Genomic DNA, 20,781 nt, shown 5'->3' on the forward strand with positions numbered 1-20,781 from the left:
TGGTATCTGGCCTGCATCCAATTCGTAGATAATCCGAGCATCGGCTTCAACAAGCAGCGGTGGTGGTGTTGGCAGCGGTGGTGATGACGCGGGTGTAGAATACCAAGCTTTCTCCTGTGGTCCTGCTTCGGCGTCTATCGACTCTCTCTTTGTGGTCTGGAGCTGTGCTCTCCGAGCCAGCACACGGTTCCTTCGTCTGATCGCAAAGAAAGCAAGAATGGCGATAACGACGATCGATACAGAACACGCTACTCCAATGGCAATACCGCGCTTGATGCCAGGAAGGGCCAGGTCCGTTTCGATTGCATTCTCCTCTTGAGTGGTCGTTAGGTTGAAATGTTTCGATGTGGGGGATGGTGTGGGTGTCGCCATGGTTGAGGGAGTCACTTGACGTTTCGCACACACGCAGAACGTGAGAGGATGTGGGAGTTAGTACTCTGTCCCAGAGTACAAGTTTCGGGCATATGCAGTACATGGTCGGAGCAAATATTGCGGCGCAGTCGTGAAGACTGCATGATCGCCGCACCAGCCTGGCTATGAAACCATGCAAGAGGTGCCTTCGGCGGCTACAGGATTATGGGTCGGGAATCCAATCACGCCGCTCTGGACCAACCATGCCTCGGCGCGTAGGGCAGTGCAACAGACGTGGAACGTGGCACAAGCTTGAGAACCGGCATCGCGATCCTTTTTGAGTGGTTGAAGGAGTTGGGGTTGCTGAAATGTCAGGAGCATGAGGCGTATGCCTGTGTTGCGGCACAATAAGCGTGGAGTGGCGAGGCGGCATGTCATCATTTGCCTCCTAGGTAGAACCACGAACACGACGCTCTCACCGGTCGAACTTACAAGTGCTCCCATAGTCCATATCACCGTGCACCATGTGTTTCCAAACGATGAGTTACGCGCTGGATGATTTTGCAGAGGCCTTAGGCAGTTTAAGCGGGGTGTCTGCGGGTGCCCGCATCCTGCGCGGCTCTGCGGCTCTGCGGCTCTGCAGTCCTTTACCGACATCTCATCAACATCGCTTTTCTTCTCTCCTCAATGTTTAGAAACACCAACTGGTACAAGCTCTGTCGCACTGAACTCAGCCGCAAATTTCAAACCCAAAGACAGGTCGCCAGGCTGCCTCATGGCCATGGGGGCCGCTGGCCGGTCAGCCTCGCTGGCGGCCTGAACCCGCAAGTTCGGGGAAGCGGCCCCATGCGTTGACACGCCTACTACTTGAGTCAAGCAACTCCGCAAGAACTTGCTGTGGATTCCGACGGTCGCCACCTTTTCCTTACTCAGACAATGCGTCTTTTGTTGGTGTCAAAAATAACTATCGCAGCGAGCCGTCAGGATAAACATATCGGCTATCCCGGTGCTGTACCATCATATTGGAAGTGGGACTCTACGATCTCCATCCATACCGGCAGGCCCAGACGCTCGATCTCCTCATCTTGCCGATAAAAGGCTGGAGCTATATCCACTGGCGCTCATATTCTCAACGTAAACAAGAATTTCCTACTTATGAAAACCTCACGTCGGAGTACTCGGAAGAAACTCCGCCCAAACCATTCAATTGCTATTTCGTATCCGTCTCTGACTGTGGCTGCATACTCTTGGTCTCCAGACTACTTCGCGACGATACATCAATTTAAACAAACCCAGAATATACCACTGTCAATGGCTAGTGCATCTAGGCCTCAGCTATGTTGTCGTGTCGACCTAAATACGAGCAAACACTCTGGTTACAAGTACTTCTTCCCGATCTTGACCGTCTCTCCATCCTCCTGATGTCCATCCACGACACACAATTCCAGATGTTGGTCGCCTGTTTCCTGGATCTTGATCATACTCCTCCATGTATCGGCGCGCTCCACACCCGCACTCGTGCCGTACAACTTCTCGCTCGGCGCCGAATTCATTGCCAATGCGATAAGCTCCGCTACGTCCTCCCAGCACTCGCCACCGTAGTACCGTCCCCTAGCGACAGAATAGCCTACAAATGCTACATGCACAATCAACATCAGCGCAAAGAGTAGCAGGACAATCATGGCTGCCCAGACGGCTGTGTTCTGGAGTCCGTATCCGTATCCGTAGGAATCGAGTGTGATGCGAACTGAGTAGAAACCGGGAACGTAGCTGTCTGGATTCCACTTGAAGAGTCTCTCGCCCGAAGGAAGGAAGGTTTCAAGTCTTGTTACCACGTCAGCGGTGGCGTTAGTTTTGACGAAAGAGGATAATCTAGACATGCTTCGCGCTATGCCGTCCACAAGCACCGTTCCCACCAGCATCGCTATTGCCTCTTCGAATGCGCCGCCCGTGTCTGGGGTCGTCATATTAGGCGCATAGAACGCCGTAATTCGGTTGTCTTCTTGTTTAGGGCGGATGATGGCAGTATTGAGGAACCGGGCCATGCCACTGACAGTGGAGGAAGAGTTGTCGGCTAACCACTCGCTTTGCTGTCGGTTCAGAAAATGCGCCCAGTCGAGCCTCAAGTCGAGCGGGTTTTCTGATATGCCCAACTTGGTGAGGAGTGCTTTTTCGGGTTTCCATTCGGTCTCGGAGAGTGCATCAGAAACGTTGCTCGAGACAGTGGTCGAGTTCTTGGGCTGGTAATATGCATCGCTAGAGACCCACCTTGCATCAGTTGAGCATGCCACAGTGGCAGTGGATGGGTATCTGTCTTTTGTTGAGTTTTTGGCCGAGACAGGGATGATTGCCAACGCAAGTAGCGATGATGACAAATTCCCATTGTTGCTTTTGTACCATTTGAATCTCGCGATCTTACTCGGTAGCCGATCAAAGATGGTATCGTTAGGCTTGGCGTATTTTGTCTCAGCTTCAGGATGCAATGCCTCCTGCCCCCATGCCTGTGACCTATCGATGTTCGGAAATGGAACACGTAGTCGATCCGGAACTTGGGTCCACAAAGAGAGGCTACACTTCACATAGACGATGGGCTGGTGAATTGGAGTGTCCGCTATGATGCGCAATCGGGGATATGCCATGTCTCTAGTACCGCCAGCATTGTTGTGTCTTGCATAGTTATAAAATGTACCGAGTGTTCTCGAGCTCAGCTCAGTGATGACGGTGGTGTAGGCCCAGCCGCCCTTTGGGCCATTACCAGTCTTGATGGAGACCTTCCGTTGAACGCTGCTCGCACGTAGGTCTGTGAAGAGCAAGTCATCGCGCGATCCAGTCTTCGTGAAACTGATAAACTGAATAGTTTCAGCATTGAATACATGTTATGTCCGAAAAACTGGAGATAAATACCCATTTATAGATATCGATAAACCCTGCCGACGGGCAGTGTAGGTTTAATGGTGACTTGAATGGATCTTGGAGGCAACGAGCAGTTTGATTTGTGTCCATTGAGTTATTGAAGACAGTTGGCCAGATTTTGGCTGCAGTTGCGTTGTAGAGGACGGTTGAGCCGTCGGCTGGAAAAGCGTTCTTCATCTCGTACCACTCAAGCGAAGGAATCACCGTGATCGCAGATGACGGTCCTAAAGTCAGCGAAAAGATACAGGTGAGAAACAACAAGCCTCCGAATGGGAGGTGACGCCTCCACCCCGCCCAGAATGACCACTTGAACAGCATGCTGGGCGAGCCTGTGACATGAAGTGCATTGACGAGTCCGAAGGGAATACCGTTTCGCCCGACCAGCAGTCTTCGCATGTAGTGAAAGACAATCATGGATAGTGATGCGAGCATCAGCAACTCGTGAGCCTTGGACGCGACCTGAAATGCCTGGAGTTCCATGTTCTGCCGTTTCTGGTTCTTGATCTTGAAATCCCTCCAAAAGAGTCCGATGATGTGTATCCACAGAAGGATACCAACTATGGCGAGTACTGCAGTGTGATACATGAACTCAAGCCATGGAAAGTCACGCTTCAGAGCGATTTTGGCTCCTTCGATGGGATTCGTAGGTCCCAGATCGCGCTCGTGAACATCACTCTCTTTGGTGGAGACTGACGATCGCTGATCGATCAAGAGCGCAGTATCCTCCATCATACTCCGCAGGATGTCAGAATGATGAGTAGTAAATCGAAGCGATCGAAGAACAAGAGGCTGCAAGAAAGAGGGTTCGCATAGAAGAGAGGCCAGAAGAACGGGATATCAGAACAACAGCGGGGCGCGGGGATCTGCCATGCTTAAGAAGGGTGAGGACAAGACCGGTAGCCATCAGATGACAAAAGATTATTTGGGAAACCTATCGAGATATCGCAGAGTAAGCCAGCGCGACAGGTGCGGGGGCCAAATCATTGAGGAGGCAAAGACTTAGGTAGGGGTAACAAGGCTGAACACCGATGCCAGCCTGGTGACTGCGGACTCTTACGCCAAGAGCAATACTCGTTCTAGGCATAAGCATTCCAGGAGACAGGACCGGAGGCCATAGTAAGGATGATGAAGTCTCTCAACCAGGCTGGATAAGACATTAAAGGAAAATGAAGTAGACAACTGTTGAAGTTTACAGGTCTGTTTTCGTACGTTCTGTGTATCTCGCGAAGACTTTGCGAGGGTCCTGGATTGTAAAATCTCGGAAACGGTCGCCTTGAACGAGGACGGACGTGTTGGTGTGATAACGTTTATCGTAGGCACTGCTGCTGCGTGTGGCGACTACAACATCTCACTCCCGGCTATGCCGAACCGTCAGCATCCAAAGAAGGGGACAAACGTGTACAGTATCAGCCAATAGAAATGGGTCGGTGTTGTACGTTGCACAGATGCTGGCCGGGGATTTGGAGGTCATTTGGACCAGGACTCACTAGTCCCGAGCAGGAATGGCGCCGTTCGGGAGAATGACGCGAGGCCGAGCCTCATCCATGTTCCCCAACGCGAACATCGGCGCATCCACTCGACGCGACGTAGCAGTGCATCCGCTGAGCACGTGCTAATTAGCCCATGCTCATGGAGACAGTATGAATGAGGAGGACGACTACGAGAATGGCGCCAGTAAATATCCCCACGACGCTCGGAGGAGCTGCCAGCTGACCGCGCGCAACAGGCTCCGCCGAGGAGGAAGATGAGCAGGAGGAGAACGATGCCATGGATGTAGACGAGGAGGAAGAGGGCGACGATGCAGACGACGGCGATAATGACGACGACGATGCAGACGGAGACAACGACAACGACGATGAAGACCAGGACCAAGATCAGGACCAGGACGAGCCCGACAGCCCTTCGCAGCGACCGCGCAACAGCATATCCAATGGCGGTACAGCTGGACAAGCAGAGGGAAATCCATCTGTCACCCTCACATCACCCAGCCCTCGAGCGGCGGCTTCGGGCGTGCTCGGAAACCTGCCCTTCCACCCGAGCGTGCGACAGGAGGCCTTGAATGCGCCTATATACGACATCATACCCACCATCGCCGCACCGCATAGCACCTCAATCAATGCCATCACCGCCACACCGGACATGCGATGGGTCTTCAGTGGAGGCGCAGACGGCTATATACGAAAGTTCAATTGGGTGGACACAGCCAACGGCAAGCTTGCCCTAACTGTGGCCCAGCGACACCCTTTCGTTGACTCGGTCACCAAGGCGGGCGTGCTTCTCTCATACTGGGAGAATGAGGACAGTGCCGCAGCCGAGAGCTTGTCCCCTGTGTACTCGCTCGCAGTACACCACCAAGCCCTATGGCTGTTGTCGGGTCTGGACTCGGGAGGCATAAACCTGCAGTCGGTGCGCCATCAGGAAGGAACGCGGATACACACTCTCAAGAACCATACCTCAGCCGTCTCGGTCTTGACATTGTCGCAGGACGAGACGTCGGTATTGAGTGGTAGTTGGGACAAGACTATCAATGACTGGGACTTGAACACTGGAAGCGTTAAGAGGAAGTTCGAGACGAGCGGAGGACAGATATCCGCAATCGAGCAACGTCCCATGTCTACATTACCTATACCTCAGGATACCGAAACCCTTCCTACATCGAACGGCACTTTCTCCTCCAACAACTCCGCTCGACCTCGAACCAACGGCGCCCTCGCGAACGGCGCCGATATAAAGCCCGTGATACCCAAAGACGAAGGTGCTGAGGATGCCCAGGGATCTCCAGACGACTCGCTGTTTGGAGACAAGGACCAGGACTCTTTGTTCGGCGACGGCCAGGAAAACAACCTCTCGGCCACTCTTCCTTCGTTCGGTGGTGATGACGACGAGGACGAGTTCTCCAGAGCCATCGCGAACGGCATACAACAAGCGGACGACGACGCCAATGCGGACATGGACATGATGGACATGGGCGGTCCTGTACAAGCACCCGAGGAGCCAGCTGCGGATCAAGCGAAGGAACCCCCAGTAGATGCTGAGAACCAACCAGCAGCGAATGGAACTACAGATGCGCAGCTTAATGGCACTGCCAATGGCCTGCCCCATGGAGAGGATCTAGAACAGTCCACGACTACTTCCGCAAACCAGACCGAGCAGCCTGCTTCATCTGAAACGACCTTTATGGACGCGTCAATGGACGGCACATTGCGTATCTGGGACCGCCGGCAACCGAACCCAGTCGCACGCATCACACCCCCGCGAAACACACCACCGTGGTGCATGAACGCATGCTGGTCACCAGACGGCAACTTCATCTACGCTGGCCGGCGAAACGGAACAGTGGACGAGTACAGTCTGCACAAGAGTCTACGAGAGCCGCGACGCACATTCCGGTTCCCCAGCGTCAGTGGTGCAGTGAGCGCAGTTCGGGCTATGCCCAATGGGCGACATCTCATTTGGTAAGCTCACCTCCCCCTCACACGCGCACACATACATACGTGACGTGACGTGAGACAAGCACTAACATGTACCAGCGCATCATACGACATCCTCCGCCTCTACGACCTTGCCCACAACGACGCGGGACCGAAAGCCGGCGCGGCCGCTACACCATTCTTTATTGTCCCCGGACACCGCACCGGCGTCATATCGCAACTATACCTCGACCCGACGTGCAACTTCATGATCTCAACGGGCGGAAATCGGGGCTGGGAGGGAGCATCAACAGAGGTGATGCTTGGATATGAGATTGGCATCGGATCTTAGCATGTACTATACCCATTGATCGCGGCGTTTGGAACGGCGTTACTTGAACGAGGGGGTCTGCGTGCACTTTTGTGATTGGGTACAAAGAGCAAAGAATAAAGAGACAAGAGTTTTAACGCGACGATCGTGAGTGCAACGCGTGTGCCAGGTGACGTAGCTGGGGTAATGGGCATGGGGATACGCAAGTGCTGACTCCGAGATGTTACGACGAAGCGTTTAGGACGAAGCTTATCCTTCTTTTGTTTTTCCTTCTCTCCTCTGGTTGTTGCAGCCCTCACATTTGTTCTGCCATTGCAGCTGATTGACTACTTGCAGGCTCGGCATTCCCGCACCATGTCGATGGTGTCACGCGGAACACGCGTACACCATTAATTTTTTTCCGTGTGGGAGGAGCGGGGTAATTTTGATGAAGTCTTTCTCAGAAGCGCTTACTATCGCATTGACCCGCGGAGAAGAGTATACCCAAACATAGACAGGAGTAGGAAGTGACGTAGTCGGTGAGAGCCTCGTTGTACCAAGGACATGCATTGGGCGCGAGTATAGGGGCAGGCAGTACGCGCGCGCATCTCAACTAGATTTCGGATCGAGAGGGGCGATTAGTCGGATCAGAGTCCGTGGTGTTGCAGAATTCGAAGAGACGGCGGGGCTCATCTCAACCATGCACCCCACAGACAGGATCCCTGGCACCGGCGTCGGCATCCAGTCAAGGCGACTGGAAATCTGTCAGCGCTGGTACAAATGCCGGCATTCAACACTATGTAAGTCGCTATCGGCACGGTGTGTCGGGCTTTGGTGCAGGAACACCAGCGGTGAGCGCCTCGTATGTACGAACGGAGACGGAATCGAAACGAGGCAGGCGGCCAATGATCATCTCGTTCGAACTTTTCGTCGCCTCGCCGAAACGCGAGCCCGTAACTGTAGGCGCGCGTCATAAAAAGTCCGAGGTGGACCGATGCTGGTCCGATGTTTGTTTCAAGAAACCTGGAACAAAAGCGTCCGAGTTGTTGCAGACCCACAGGTATGGTGTTTCTTCCTTGGTACAAATGCAGGTCTGACGGTTTGGGGAATCCCTGCTGGGGATTTGTAGGCTAGCGAGCGACTTTAGCTCCCGGGCGCTCGCGCCTCGTAGATCGTATCGCGGAAGGCATGGCGGAAAGGGCGGTGTAGGGCGGTGAATGGCTTTGGAGATGCATCGTGAAGGACGTTGAGGGACGGACTCTGCGAGGATGTAGACGGGTTGTGAAGAAATCTAGTCTTGCTGGGGTCGTCCCAGCGGTGAGTGGTAGATCACGGTACGCGTGCCACTGCATCGGTCGATTTGTGTAGACTAAGGACCCAATGATTTGAATGGAAAAAAGCAAATTGCGTAGAGAGCGCTACTAGGGCATGCTGTGTTGTAGTCCACCAGATCTGGTAAGACGTGATGCAGTCAAGGGAGGAAGCGCTGCGAATAACAACGCCTAGAAGCCGACATGCCAGGGAAGACTACACGCTTCGAAGGAAAACAATGAGCTTCTATTCGTGAACGTTGTTTGGTTCGCATTAGGAGAGAAACTGTAGAAGCGTCCAATCCCGTGTCGAAGCAGTTCATTAATGGCGTAAGCGACTTGTGGTAGCATCTGGAAAGAGGAGCCGAGATTGTCGCAGCTGCCCCCAGCCACCCAACAAGGTAGTGTTCTTGAATACCCAACCGCGACAAACTCGTGCACGCCGAACATCATTTGGAACTTGAACAGCCATGAGGCGCACAAAACTTCGTCTCGAGAGCTGAACGTGAGCTCCCAAGACTTCGTCTGCTAGCATTAGCGAGCGGGACGCATTGAAATTCAAGAACGCAGGCGACTCCGACTCGTCAGGCGGCATCAGGGTTCAGGTGACACTGCGGTGGGCGAGATAGAGTTCTTAGTCAGATATTGAGGCGCACGCCCAAATTGGCGCCCGGGAACCGCGTTACCCACGTCTACAGTGTCCGACTATCGTCGACGTTGACCGCAACGTCAGAAAACGGTGACTGTAACATTACAAAGCCCAACAGGAGGGTCGTGTGTATGCGAAACTACGTCATTCCATCTTTTGTAGAGCCCAAGCAAAATCGGGCCGTATCGCGGTTGTAAGGAGGAATCTGGGAAAACAGTAGAAATCTCAAAATAATGGAGAACTGGATAGTGGAGCCGGGAGGTGCTGCCGCGTTATCCCAGGCTGTCGAATGATACGGGTAATGCTCCGTGTAGGCAGACCACGGTGCCAGGTTTCAATAGTGGCAATTGTCACGGTGATCCAAAGTTAATGTAGTTTATCAGTGTGGTGTATTGGAGCCGCATCAGCTGAATCATCCACGGAGCTGAAACCCTATCCATGACCATTCCATGAAACATTTCTGGAGGAACGCCACCGGGTTCGGTGTAGTCGAGCGTCGGCTGCAGGCACAGAACAAAGGTTCACGCAAGCAGCCTCGTCATGCTCACGACGAGCGTGGCAGGGCGGATGTAGCGGGACTCTAAGCAGTTCCGTCGTGGCCTCTCAGCGACGCGAGCGAGCGGCGTGTGAGCAGAAGAGGGTGTATGATGGACCAAAAGAGGCAAGCCTGAAATGAGGCTGAGTGGGAACGTCGAGGTTGTGATGGTATGCTGGTGTGATCTGCCCCGCCGCTAGCGCTGTATCGTGACTGCGTAGTGTCTTCGGGCCTTTGGCTCCACCCTCGACGCCTAGTGTCGCCAGTCGTCGTGACGGCTCGCTGCAATTTGCACGATCGCGCTGTTCAGTCTCTGGCCATAGTTTGATATCTAGCGGCACTCCATGGATCGTCAGTCCTGCATTAACGGCCGTCGAGTCCGCAACACCTAGTGGCCAATGCGCGCGTGCAGCCTGCAGGTCATCCTACACCGAGATGGTGTGCCGCCAACCATCTCATGTGGCCCGCCCGCCATCACTCTGCCTGTCACCCATTCCTTTGCGCCCTGGGATCCTTACCTATTCTGCTCACGCTGCACTAAGCTTCTCATCCACACCGCACGCTAATGCGCATGCACTGCACATGCAGGGCTCCTCTTCCGGCTGCTTCGCTCGCCTGTCAACATAAGTACCCAAGGAATCCTCCAGAATATGCATCCCGTACCCAGACATCTCGCGGAGGATAAACCACGGTTCCTACTAACTGTCGCTTCTTGCATTGCCCTCTCCCAGGCAAACACTTCCCAGGCAGCACTCGCATTGTCTCATATTCGTCGCCTCTCCCACGCCGTCCACTCGTGACTCTTCCAGACGCCTACCCAAAAGTCACGCATATATAGCTTGCGTGCGCCGCTCACCACTGGCGAACCTACTACCAAAACCTCCTACCAGCACCACTTGTGAACTCTCTTCACCGAGCGTTCTCGAGCTGCTGTTTCAGGAAGGACCGGCCAGGAGCCGGGGGAACGAACACCATTCTCGGTCACATCGCCTTTGTCAAGGTTGAATCAAGCGCTAAGCCATCACTGCCTGTTCGACGTTCATCGCTCCTTCGAAAGCTCAAGGACTTCCTCTTAATAATGCCTTCCTATCTACGAAGCACCCCTCGCGCCTACTCCTTCCCACCATGGGTCGAGAACGGCAACGACGACACTAATGAAAACGATCTTCCGGACATCGACGAAGACCCCTTCTCGCACTTCATCTCACCACCCATCACCGAGGCTGACGACCCGTACGAGCTGTCCCTGAGCGCAGGCATCGACGTCCAGGAAGGACCGCGCACCACCAAGTCTTCCAAGTTCAAGTCCAACCTCGCCAACAAGTGGACCCGATATGTCAAGCACAACCACAGCCAGCTCCACACTCAGTACCACGCGCCTACCATCTACGAAGAGGACGAGGAGGAGTCTTTCATGGGGCTCGATGACGATCGACTGAACGACACGCCACAAGTTGTGTCTCAGCTCAGCCCTCCACGGATCAGAATCACTGAACCATCACGAGGCCGCGCACAGGATCTCGCGACCCGCAAACAGCAAAACCGTCGCCGGTACTCGCGCACACTATCGGGTCATCGCCACTCATGGAGAGAACCCAGCCCGGACCTGTTCACTGTAGACGAATCTGAAGAGGAGGATGTTCCTGCGCTACGTCGCGCAAAGACGAGGAAGCCCAAGGACGGCGCAGAACGCCGGAGGTCATCGACCCGATCAAAATCAAGAGCACGAGTCGACTCGGTAACGGGAGAGTCGATCTTGTAGCACGGTAGTACGGCGGGATAGAGAAAAAGGTGCATCATGGGGTAGGGGTTGGATACACAGCATTGCGCGGCGTTGGTGGCTTTTTGACTTTACACACAGCATTGGAAGGCGTTTTTGGTATACCACGGGCTTGCATTTTTATGGTTACACGCATTGGGCGGTGTTTTACTGAGCATTTACACATACTGTACTGCATTGCGTGCCGCGGCAGCATGATAGCGATCGAACAACAAACAAATTCCACTTCATAATATCTTCAAGCTTCATCCCCTCCTTCGCACTTGGCTCGGTGATATTGCTATGACGACCTCATCAAACGCAACGGGCCAACCCCTTCCATTGACAGCCTCCGTCGGCGATATACTGAGTCGAGCACACGCAACCATCCCCCACCCGAAAACGCGACTACTGCAGACTAAGAGACAAGCGTGCAGTACCGTGACCTCACGCCGCATAACCCACGATAGCGAAAAACCACCAACAGCGCCCAAATTACCCCTCCACACGCCAGCAGCGAACATCCCTCTTTCGCGCGCTTACCGCTCCAACCCTAAACCATCCGAAAAACCACCGCGGCGACTGTCACAGCAAGAATAATCGGGTCTTCCGGCACCACCGCTACAGAGGCGAAGATAATCTTATCGTACCAGCCAACTCGATTTTTTTTCTTCCTCGTTTTCCGTTCAGCCTCACGATTGCCTGCAGCAGACCAAGTCGTGATTTTCGTCTGCCATTACTCCAACAAGGACTAGCCATACCGCTTTGTTCTGTATCTTGCATGCGGCCTCGTGCACTGCGCATGTTGCATGAGCAAGTGTGCCCAAGAAACATCTACCGGCATATATCCATCAGCTTCACCAACCACATTTTCGGATTCTTTACCCCTCACTTCCTCCATTCACGAAGCGCAGCGTGCCGACATTATCGCAGAAAAAGGGTATTTTGCACCGCGCATCTTTTTTTGGTGTGCTTTACGCGAAGAGATCTACACATGTACACAGCTTACCTTTCCCAAAGTTGATACAACATGACCTGATGTATCGTGACCACTTGTCATGTCCACGCTTTTCCATCCGCTTCGGATGGCAAGACCCTGCGTTTTGGACGATGTACCCTTTCGACCCTTACAGATAGGACGGCGATCTTACTATGGCGTGCCGCACAGGGTCACGCGGCGCGAGATAGGCGGCGGAGTGCTTTGATCCGGGGTCGGCATAGTTGACGATGGTACTGAATCATGAGGCTGCCTGGCGTGATTGTGATTGCGACAGGCGGGGTCTAAATCTTTTTTGGTGGTTTCCTCGTTACGACGGTGGGGTGGGGTGTGGGTTGGGCATGTGGCCTGTCTTCGGGAGGAGAGTGGCCTGTCTTCGGGAGGAGAGTGGCCTGTCTTCGGGAGGAGAGTGGCTTCCTGTGTAGAAGGGCCGACTCTGTGGGGTCGGTATTCGGAGACCCACGGCGCGGATTGGTGGCTGGATAAGATAAATGTGAGGTTGGGTGTGCGACGCCTGTTCGCGATCGAGATCGTGAAGGATGTGGTGTTCGCCGTGTGCATGGCATGATGTGCAAGACGTCGTCATGTCGGAGGATCTGGATATGTCGTGCGCAGCGCTGCAGCCGCCTGGCTGTCTGCGACGCAGGGCAATGATAATAAGGAAAGCCGATCTATCTGGCGTCTCGCTAAGTGGACCACAGCCTGGGGAAGCTTACGCGTGGAGTAGACTGGGTTTCGGGAGGCGTTGAAGTGGAGATGATCATATCGCCACAACTACCAACGAAGGGGGGATGTTCATTACAGTTAACGCTGCTGAACATATCCGATGGCAATTGTATGCTTCAAAGATGCCAATGTGACCGTGCTTGTGCTCGTACAAGCCTGATGCGCGTGCTTAGTGCGAACCTTCCAAGGTTACCTAGGTGCGCGCACTACGCGTCGGCCGGCATGACGTCGTCACCTGAGACGCGACTCCAGCTTTCACCACCCATGCACCACATCCTTACCCACCGTGACATCCTACCCTACCATCTCTAACATCCTACAGCACCATCATGCCGCGCTTAGACGAAGACACACACCAAACCCTCCGCGATGCAGAACAGGGGATCCGAAGGCGAACCGCCAGTGCCTGGGATAGCTTCAGCAACTTCGCCCTACGCGACAACGTGCTCGAAGTAGCCGTTGGACTGATGTATGTCACTTCCATCTAACAAGACAAAATCCACATAAGCCATACTAACTCACAACCCAGCCTCGCAGCCGCCTTCACCGCCGTCGCAAACTCCCTCGTCTCCTCCATCATCCTCCCCATAATCTCGCTCCTCCCCTTCCTCTCCCGCAACCTCGACGCCAAGTTCGCCATCCTGCAATCCGGACCCAACTACAACACCACCATATCCAATGGCTACAACACCCCTAAGCAGGCTGTAGACGATGGCGCCGTCGTACTAGCTTACGGCGAGTTTTTGGACAAGATTGTCAGGTTTCTGGTCGTGGCGCTGGCGCTTTGGGTTGTGGCGCTGGCGTATTCGAGGGGCAGCGGGGATAACATCGTCAAAAAGCAGGTCAAATGTCGGTTTTGCAGGAAGTATATTAGCGAGAAGGCTAAGAGGTGTGTGAATTGTACGAGCTGGTTGGATGGCAGGGAGGATAGGGGGTAGGATGTAGTTTGGAAGGTAAGTGTTGATATTGATACGGCAGCAATGACATCTCAGTGCGCTACAAGAGCTCGATCTTCATTTCGTCTTCTCAAGTTCGGAAGCACAGCGTCTCCATACCGCGTCCTCGAGACGATCTCTCCTACAACTAAATGCCCGGTTGTCCCACCGCGTAATTATCCCACGAATGTGATTTGGTCCACCTGGAAGATCCAATTCTTCTTGCAAGTATATCAGGGCACGAATCTTGGGTGATGCATATCTTCTAGGTGCACATCTTTTAGATGCATACCGATAAAACGGAATACCCTTATCTAGCTCAATACGACCCCTTTCAGATGTCACGACGTTACCATGGACTTCGAAGCGAAATCCAGCCTCAATTTCGCTTGCTTGTATAGGCTTGATATGGGCGCACGTAAGATCCTCCGTTTCGCCGTTGACGTAGGCACCGAAGAAGTGATGGGGCAGTCCGAGGAGCTTCTCGGCCCAATCCTCATCTTGGCCTTCTTCGTTGAGACGCATTGTGAGATAATGGGGATGTGTTTTACTCGAGCTGCTCTTGAAGCCGAACGGTGCTATAGTCAGGTATGTCGCTTTCATGTCTGGCTTGTCGAGAAATAGCCGCTCTAGCCTGATGGGCATGCCGTGGAAAGAGAGGTGTACCGGGAATCGTGCCAACTCTTCTCGCTCGGCCTCATTGAGATTACTGAACAATGTTTCCTCGAATGTGGCCGTGTCTAGAGTCACATCAGGCATCTTTACGCCGCCCTCAAATGAAGGAGTCTTTTCTCTTGTCCAATGCTCAGGCGGGGGGTACGTTACATGGATGAACTGATCATACTTCGTCTCATCACAAGACAGCAGTACTCTGGAATCTTCTGCGAGACTGCTAAAGTAGAAGTGAGATCCCTTTCTCAAAGTCCGCGTAAATCCTCGTTCTAGTACCTTCGTTCCAACCTTCCAATCATCGCAGTAATAATTAGCATCCAACGGACGGAGAGCGGTGATGAGGGAGGGGCGACCTTCCAAATCGAACTTCTCGCCAAGCACAAAGTTAGCCAGAAAGCTCTCTCCATCCCAGTCATGGGCGAGGTCTTTAATCGAGGAGCCACGCCAGCTGCCAAAGTCGAAAAAATATCGATCCTTGTTTTCGGGAAATGTACGCCTGTTCTCGTCCGTGGGGTGGAAAGTATACCCTTGATTGTGTCGTGAAAATACTTTCTTTAGAAACGACTGGTCATACTGACGTGATTTGCCCGGAGACTTCTCGATGCGGCCGCGCTGGATCCGGTCTGACATTTCCAGCTGCGTTTGAGAAGAACACTTTGATTTTTTAGAAGTAGAATGTTTGCGAAAGAGCGGTGCTTGTATAGGAAGGCGGCATAGACAAGGTCTTAGCTTTGTAGAGTCATCGGCCAAACAGTCTCACACAGGGATCGTCTTTGTCTCGTATGAGTAAGAGTTGATCATATGAAAGCGGTGCCGGTCGGCTCATGGATGGACAGAGGCTTCATGGATGCGAAACGTGGAACAAAGACTCGATGTCGTCCGCAACTCCACTACTAAACAGTTGCGACGATGGCATTGACAAAGGCGAGCACAGCTATCTCTCTAAAATTGTGCACCGAGCATAATGACAACAGTTTACTCGATGATGCGATCAAAAGCAAATGCCTTCCAGACTCCATCCGGTAGCTTGCCATCCTCCAAATCGAATCTACTCCCCCACTGATCGTGAACAGGTGGCGGAATGATGCCTTTAATCAGATACTTCTCCCCAACCACTGGTACTTCAACATCCTTCTGCAAGATCACGTGCATAGTTTCCCGGTTGTCTTCATTTTCCAAAGCTCGGCGATCCAACCAATCTGGCTTGACGGTTATTTTGGCTTCGTCGATGCTGTCAACAGTGCCCCTTAACTCGAAGCGGAGGCCTTTCTTGATGACAGCCTCGTCGTCAACTTTCTCAAAACGAGTCTCCACCAAGTCGACGGTGTCGGTGCTGTATAAAGCCCCGGAGAAGTGGAATGGTAGGCCCAGCATCTTTTCTGCCCAGCCCTCCTCTTTTCCCTCCTCATCGAGCTTCATAGTGACATAAAGGAAGCATCGTTGTCGTCTCAGAGGATGACCGCTTGGGCTTGTAGTGATACCGGCGGGTGAAATAGTGAGATAGGTGGCTTTCTTCTCTGGATCATCAATGAACAGGCGTTCAAGTCGAACTGGCACTCCATAAAAAGACAGACGTATCGGATATACATCCCAGGCCCTTCCCTGTTCCGTATTCGCTGCCCGAGGTAGCAGAGTAGCGAGGGGCTCCGCATTGAAACTAACCTCCTCTTGCCTCATTGTCCAGTCCTCTACATCGTGAGGCGATTTCATCTCTATAAAGTGGTCGAATGGTGTCTTGTCAGCCGACAATTTCACCTGACTGGGATCGCTACGCCAGGAGATCTTATAGTGCGATCCGGGAATGATCTCCTTTTTAAAGCCTCGTCTGGCGAGCCCTCTATCGATATTCATGAAGTTCTCATCTATGTACCAGATATGAGGAAGCGAGCGTAGGGCGATAACAAGGTCAGGACGACTGGCCAAATCGAAAGTTCCGCCAAGGATATCCCAGATGATAAATTCAGGGCCACCCACTCTCCTGCAGGCCACCTCGTCGAGGGTGAGGCCCTGATGAACGGAGAAGTCAAGCTTGTAAGGCGTCTTGTTGAAAGGGCGTAAACGCCGGTTGTCCGCAGTGGGTTTGAAGAAGTATAGTTGAGTAAGATTCGGGTTGTGCTTCTTTTCGGGAGACTTTCGTTTGCCGATACGGCCATTTCGGACGCGATTCGACATTGTAGCTTCCAAAGCCTCAGTACCTGCAATAGGTCTTGTCGGCTAATGGCTGGGGCCAATGACAGAACAAGTTTGTTACTGATTTGGATTTGAATGAAAGTGTCTTAAAGGAAGAACGCGGTTGTGGAAAGAGGATGCGGAGATGGCGGGTCCGCGACCTCGGAAGGCGAGGATATAAGTTTCATTTCTCGGTGGTTCTACTGAGCTAATCTGTTCACGGTTAGTCGGCGTTGCCCAGGTGAGGATCCCAATAAGCAAAAGCCCCCAGCTAACTTGAGATAGAGATAGATGAGTACTTGTCTCGGTCCTCTACTTATCGAAATGCACATCTCTAATCCTCCAAAAACTTCGCAACAAACTGCGCAACCTCCGCCGGCCTCTCCACCATGGGCAAATGACCCGCCCCATCCACAACCTTAAGCTCAACCCCACTCCCCAACTTATCCGCCATATTCTCTTTCATAGTCTTGGGCAACACGCCATCCCCCGCACCCACCAAGAACGCACCTTTCCCCTTGTACCCGGCCATCTTCTCCCTAATATCATACTGATGTAGCGCCTTGACCGAATCTCTAAATCCAGCCAACGAATTCGTCTTAACCATGTCCTTGACGCGCTGGATCTTCTTTGCTAGCTCAGCGTCGTCGTAGGACTCTTTGACGAACCAGCGGCGCACTGTCACTTCTGCGAGTTCTTCGCCGACGATGGGTTCGCCGGATGAGGCGGTTAGACCTTCTTTCTCGGCGACGGCGACGCGGTCGTTCCAGGCGTTGGCGTTAGAGGGGGGCGCGAAGGCGTTGGTGTCGCAGCCTATGAATGCGGAGATGCGGTCCGGGTAGGAGAGGCCTGCGTTGAGTGCTGTTGCGCCGCCGAGAGAGACGCCGACGATGGAGGCTTTCTTGACGCGGAGGGCGTCGAGGAGGGCGATGACGTCGTCTGTAAGCGTGTGGACTGTGACAGGTGATGTAGAGTTCGAGGGAAGCGTGTTGCGGCCTCGGGTGCTGTATCGGAGGACGCGGTACTTGTTGTTTGTGGCTTTTGTGAACTCGGCTACGAAGTCGTCCCAGATGCCGTAGTCGACGAGTATACTATTTGAGAGGACGAGTAGAGGCGCGTTGGGATCACTGGAGCCTTCGAGGCGGTACGGCAGTTGCACACCGTCTTTTGTTGTGACGAAGCTCTCGATTACTGGTCGCTTCCCTGGTGTGGTGTGCGCAGGATATGTCTTGACCATGCCCTCTGAACTCTCTGCTGGTACTGTGTCTTTGCTCGCCAGACTTTGGAGGTCGCGCTGTGCAGCACCAAAGGTGTAGTAGAGATCGTAGACCCTCCTCTTCCTGTCTTTTACGACATCCTTGTAGATCTTATCGCACCACTCCGTCGTAGTAGCATCCTTGAACTCGGGTCCTCCAAGCCCATTCTGCGGCGCGTACTCATGCAGCGCGAGGTACTCTTTCTCGGTCTTGTGTCCGCTCTCCAGATCTAGGTATGATGTTACGAATCTCCTTGTTCTCCTCCAGCCGGGAACCTTTTGCAGAAGAGGTACATGCTCCTCATTGTACCACTTCTTCAGCTCCTCTTCCTTGTCTGCGCCCTCATGCAGCGCAAAGCTCACGGCAATCATGACGTTCTTCTCTCCCTCGTTTTCAACTTTCTGCAGGTCCTTGAAGTCTCCACCCTTCCACTCTCCGAGGAGATCGTACGATCGCCTGTCGACGAAGATCTGCTTCATAGTATCGCGTTCTCGTTGCGATTGCACCGGTGCGCTTCGAAGCTTCGTGTACGGTTCCCTAGTGAGCCACTCGAGTTCGTCGAAATCGTAGATGGCCATCCATTCTGGCTTATCTTTAGACCCAGGTGCGCTCTCGAGATCCGTGGCGCGATAGCGGAAGCCATTGTTACAAAAGGGGAGGCGCAGACGATTGGGGCCGTGTTCGTTCTGGTACCTTGGAGGGGAAAGTGTCAGGTGGGATCGTGAAGTGGCAAGGATGCGACTGCGGAGGGGTCAACTTACCAATCGTGAAACTGTGCTTCAGGCAAGCCCTCCTTGGGCTGCATCGTCACGTACAAAATGCCTGGTGTTGATTTGGATGCCATTGTATCTGTTGTGTGGGGTAGCTGTGCACTTCAGTGTGAGTGTCGCAAGTAGATGAGAGACGACTGGGTGGAAATGGAAGATTGGGAAACGATTAGATTCGATGGTTGCGACTATACTACTCCAATTATCTCGTGCAGGCCATGACGAAGTTGGGGAAGGAAGAGCTCCCCCGACGACATCTGCCGACTGGCGTTAGTTCGGGCGACGGCGGTACCGCTGCCCCTCATTCTTCCGAGGCTGAACACAGACCCGCCGCTACCACGCGTGTACGCTACGCTTCGGGACGTGGAGGACCATCAATGCATGCAGTACTCACCCACACCAGAAATCATGCTAGCATGCTGAAGATGCAGCTTTCGTGATGCTATTTCTCTTGATGCTACCCACGTATCCTCTATGCCCAAGTATTGTGTATCGATCTAGTCGTACCAAATAGCATTCATACCAAAGCCTTTCTCACCAATCTCCAATCTCGCAACTCTTGCTAGAAATTCATCCTGCCACCTGTATATCTCCACGCCACCCTTCTCATCATCCGTAAGCGCTAACCACTCATCGGACCAAGGACACGGCGATACTGCATTCGAATGGCCACCAGAAGTTGGCGTGGGATTGAGGCAGATTTGTCGCTCAATGGCGCCTGAGGGAGCGATCTTGAATGCGGCAATGTAACCGGTGAGGGAGAAGGAGTTGGATCGAGAGGTCGCGAAGAGGTAGTTTGAGGATTTGGTGAGGAAGCAAACGTCGGAGCGGTACATAGTGGTTGCATTGGGGATACCTGGAGACACTTAGCTAACAATATAGAATGCGTAGAAGGGTACTTTACCAGGTGGAATTAGTGGGTACGTCTTGTGGGTGTAGACGGGGAGCTTGGTTTGCGGATCAATCACGTACTCGCACAACCGATTACCTGCCTCCATCAAGGCATACAGATAGTTCCCTGACGGATGCATCTCTACCCATCTAGGATGGTCTTTCGGCGCGGGCGCCTCAGTAAAGCCTACTGTTTCCAGCCTTCCTTCATCGTCTATCTTCTTATGGCACCAAACCCGATTGGCCCACATGTCCGCGCTGTAGAGATAGGTCTCTGAGGGGTCGAAGACCATACCGTGGATGGCAGTCTTGTCGCAGTACTCGAAGTTCTGGATGTTCTCTTTGATGTGGCCTTCCGGGTTGACCGAGAAGATGTTGCCGTAGCCAGCATAGTCGTAGAACGGATTGCAGTACACGGCATATGGAGGCTTCTGGGCGGGAAGGAGGAAGATCGCACGGGTCTTGGTGTCGGCATCGTTTGCTTTGGCTGTTGAACTTGTCAGTAATGGCATTGAGCTTCATGGTGTGTCGCTTACGATGTCCGCCCATGGGAAAGCTGCCTGTGTGCACGATCTCACTCGGGCTCTTGACTTCGTGCGAGCTCCATTTCTTCATAGAAGCACCGTAGATGTTCTTCCTCTTGTGCTGTCATCCTGGTCATCAGCTATTGTCGGTCACATCAAGGTCCAGGAATTGCGCGCATACGTCGAAAGCCATCCAGCTTATGGGCTCATCTTCTGGAATTTCCGTCTTCTTCACCAACTCCAGCTTCAATGTTTCATCATCGAATGCGACTGTAATGATCACACCTGGCGGCGTCCAAGTGCCGATCATGAGGTGATGCTTGACCATGTTGGTGGTTGCTTCCTTGCAAGGAACGTGTCTTTCGTATAAATAAACAGCTCGCAGCAAAAGCTGTCACTCTGGGATGCAATCCGAATCCCCCCTCCACTCTGCGATAATTCAGCCATCGCGTCGCGTCTCTAGACTTCAGGGGTCTGCGCCGAAGGCGGGGCATTAGTGCTGATGACGCTAGATTGTGAGGGAAAAAGGCCGGGTAAGACTTCTTCCACATCGGCTCCCTTTTAATTCGCCAACCCGCCCAGCGCGAGGCGGGGCAGCCGTCGCGAC

General features: G+C 53.2%; 8 protein-coding genes across 8 annotated transcripts; 3 read left to right on the forward strand and 5 right to left on the reverse strand.

Annotated features, from left to right (window-relative positions):
- Window positions 1–1,727: 1,727 nt before the first annotated feature.
- Window positions 1,728–3,993, reverse strand: J4E79_001759 (uncharacterized protein; the record flags this gene model as incomplete). The annotated part of the gene is made up of 2 exons (XM_049350665.1): window positions 1,728–3,200; window positions 3,256–3,993. The coding sequence occupies 2 exons, from the start codon at window positions 3,991–3,993 to the stop codon at window positions 1,728–1,730; spliced, it is 2,211 nt and encodes a 736-aa protein (XP_049214504.1).
- Window positions 3,994–4,904: 911 nt separating this feature from the next.
- Window positions 4,905–7,026, forward strand: J4E79_001760 (uncharacterized protein; the record flags this gene model as incomplete). Its single annotated transcript, XM_049350666.1, has 3 exons — window positions 4,905–4,938; window positions 4,991–6,719; window positions 6,795–7,026. 3 exons carry the CDS (start codon window positions 4,905–4,907, stop codon window positions 7,024–7,026), a joined length of 1,995 nt encoding a protein of 664 aa, XP_049214505.1.
- Window positions 7,027–10,556: 3,530 nt separating this feature from the next.
- Window positions 10,557–11,240, forward strand: J4E79_001761 (uncharacterized protein; the record flags this gene model as incomplete). The annotated part of the gene is made up of 1 exon (XM_049350667.1): window positions 10,557–11,240. One exon carries the CDS (start codon window positions 10,557–10,559, stop codon window positions 11,238–11,240), a length of 684 nt encoding a protein of 227 aa, XP_049214506.1.
- Window positions 11,241–13,289: 2,049 nt separating this feature from the next.
- J4E79_001762 (uncharacterized protein) lies at window positions 13,290–13,898 on the forward strand (the record flags this gene model as incomplete). Its single annotated transcript, XM_049350668.1, has 2 exons — window positions 13,290–13,429; window positions 13,490–13,898. The coding sequence occupies 2 exons, from the start codon at window positions 13,290–13,292 to the stop codon at window positions 13,896–13,898; spliced, it is 549 nt and encodes a 182-aa protein (XP_049214507.1).
- A 230-nt stretch (window positions 13,899–14,128) lies between these two features.
- J4E79_001763 (uncharacterized protein) lies at window positions 14,129–15,197 on the reverse strand (the record flags this gene model as incomplete). Its single annotated transcript, XM_049350669.1, has 2 exons — window positions 14,129–14,141; window positions 14,188–15,197. The coding sequence occupies 2 exons, from the start codon at window positions 15,195–15,197 to the stop codon at window positions 14,129–14,131; spliced, it is 1,023 nt and encodes a 340-aa protein (XP_049214508.1).
- A 345-nt stretch (window positions 15,198–15,542) lies between these two features.
- On the reverse strand, window positions 15,543–16,739 carry J4E79_001764 (uncharacterized protein; the record flags this gene model as incomplete). The annotated part of the gene is made up of 2 exons (XM_049350670.1): window positions 15,543–16,117; window positions 16,142–16,739. 2 exons carry the CDS (start codon window positions 16,737–16,739, stop codon window positions 15,543–15,545), a joined length of 1,173 nt encoding a protein of 390 aa, XP_049214509.1.
- Window positions 16,740–17,070: 331 nt separating this feature from the next.
- Window positions 17,071–18,836, reverse strand: J4E79_001765 (uncharacterized protein; the record flags this gene model as incomplete). Its single annotated transcript, XM_049350671.1, has 2 exons — window positions 17,071–18,685; window positions 18,754–18,836. The coding sequence occupies 2 exons, from the start codon at window positions 18,834–18,836 to the stop codon at window positions 17,071–17,073; spliced, it is 1,698 nt and encodes a 565-aa protein (XP_049214510.1).
- A 420-nt stretch (window positions 18,837–19,256) lies between these two features.
- Window positions 19,257–20,502, reverse strand: J4E79_001766 (uncharacterized protein; the record flags this gene model as incomplete). Its single annotated transcript, XM_049350672.1, has 4 exons — window positions 19,257–19,615; window positions 19,664–20,137; window positions 20,187–20,295; window positions 20,356–20,502. The coding sequence occupies 4 exons, from the start codon at window positions 20,500–20,502 to the stop codon at window positions 19,257–19,259; spliced, it is 1,089 nt and encodes a 362-aa protein (XP_049214511.1).
- Between the last annotated feature and the right edge of the window lie 279 nt (window positions 20,503–20,781).

Source organism: Alternaria viburni (genome assembly GCF_023758015.1).
Source record: "Alternaria viburni strain BMP 2772 chromosome Unknown scaffold_3, whole genome shotgun sequence".
Lineage (NCBI taxonomy): Eukaryota > Fungi > Ascomycota > Dothideomycetes > Pleosporales > Pleosporaceae > Alternaria > Alternaria viburni.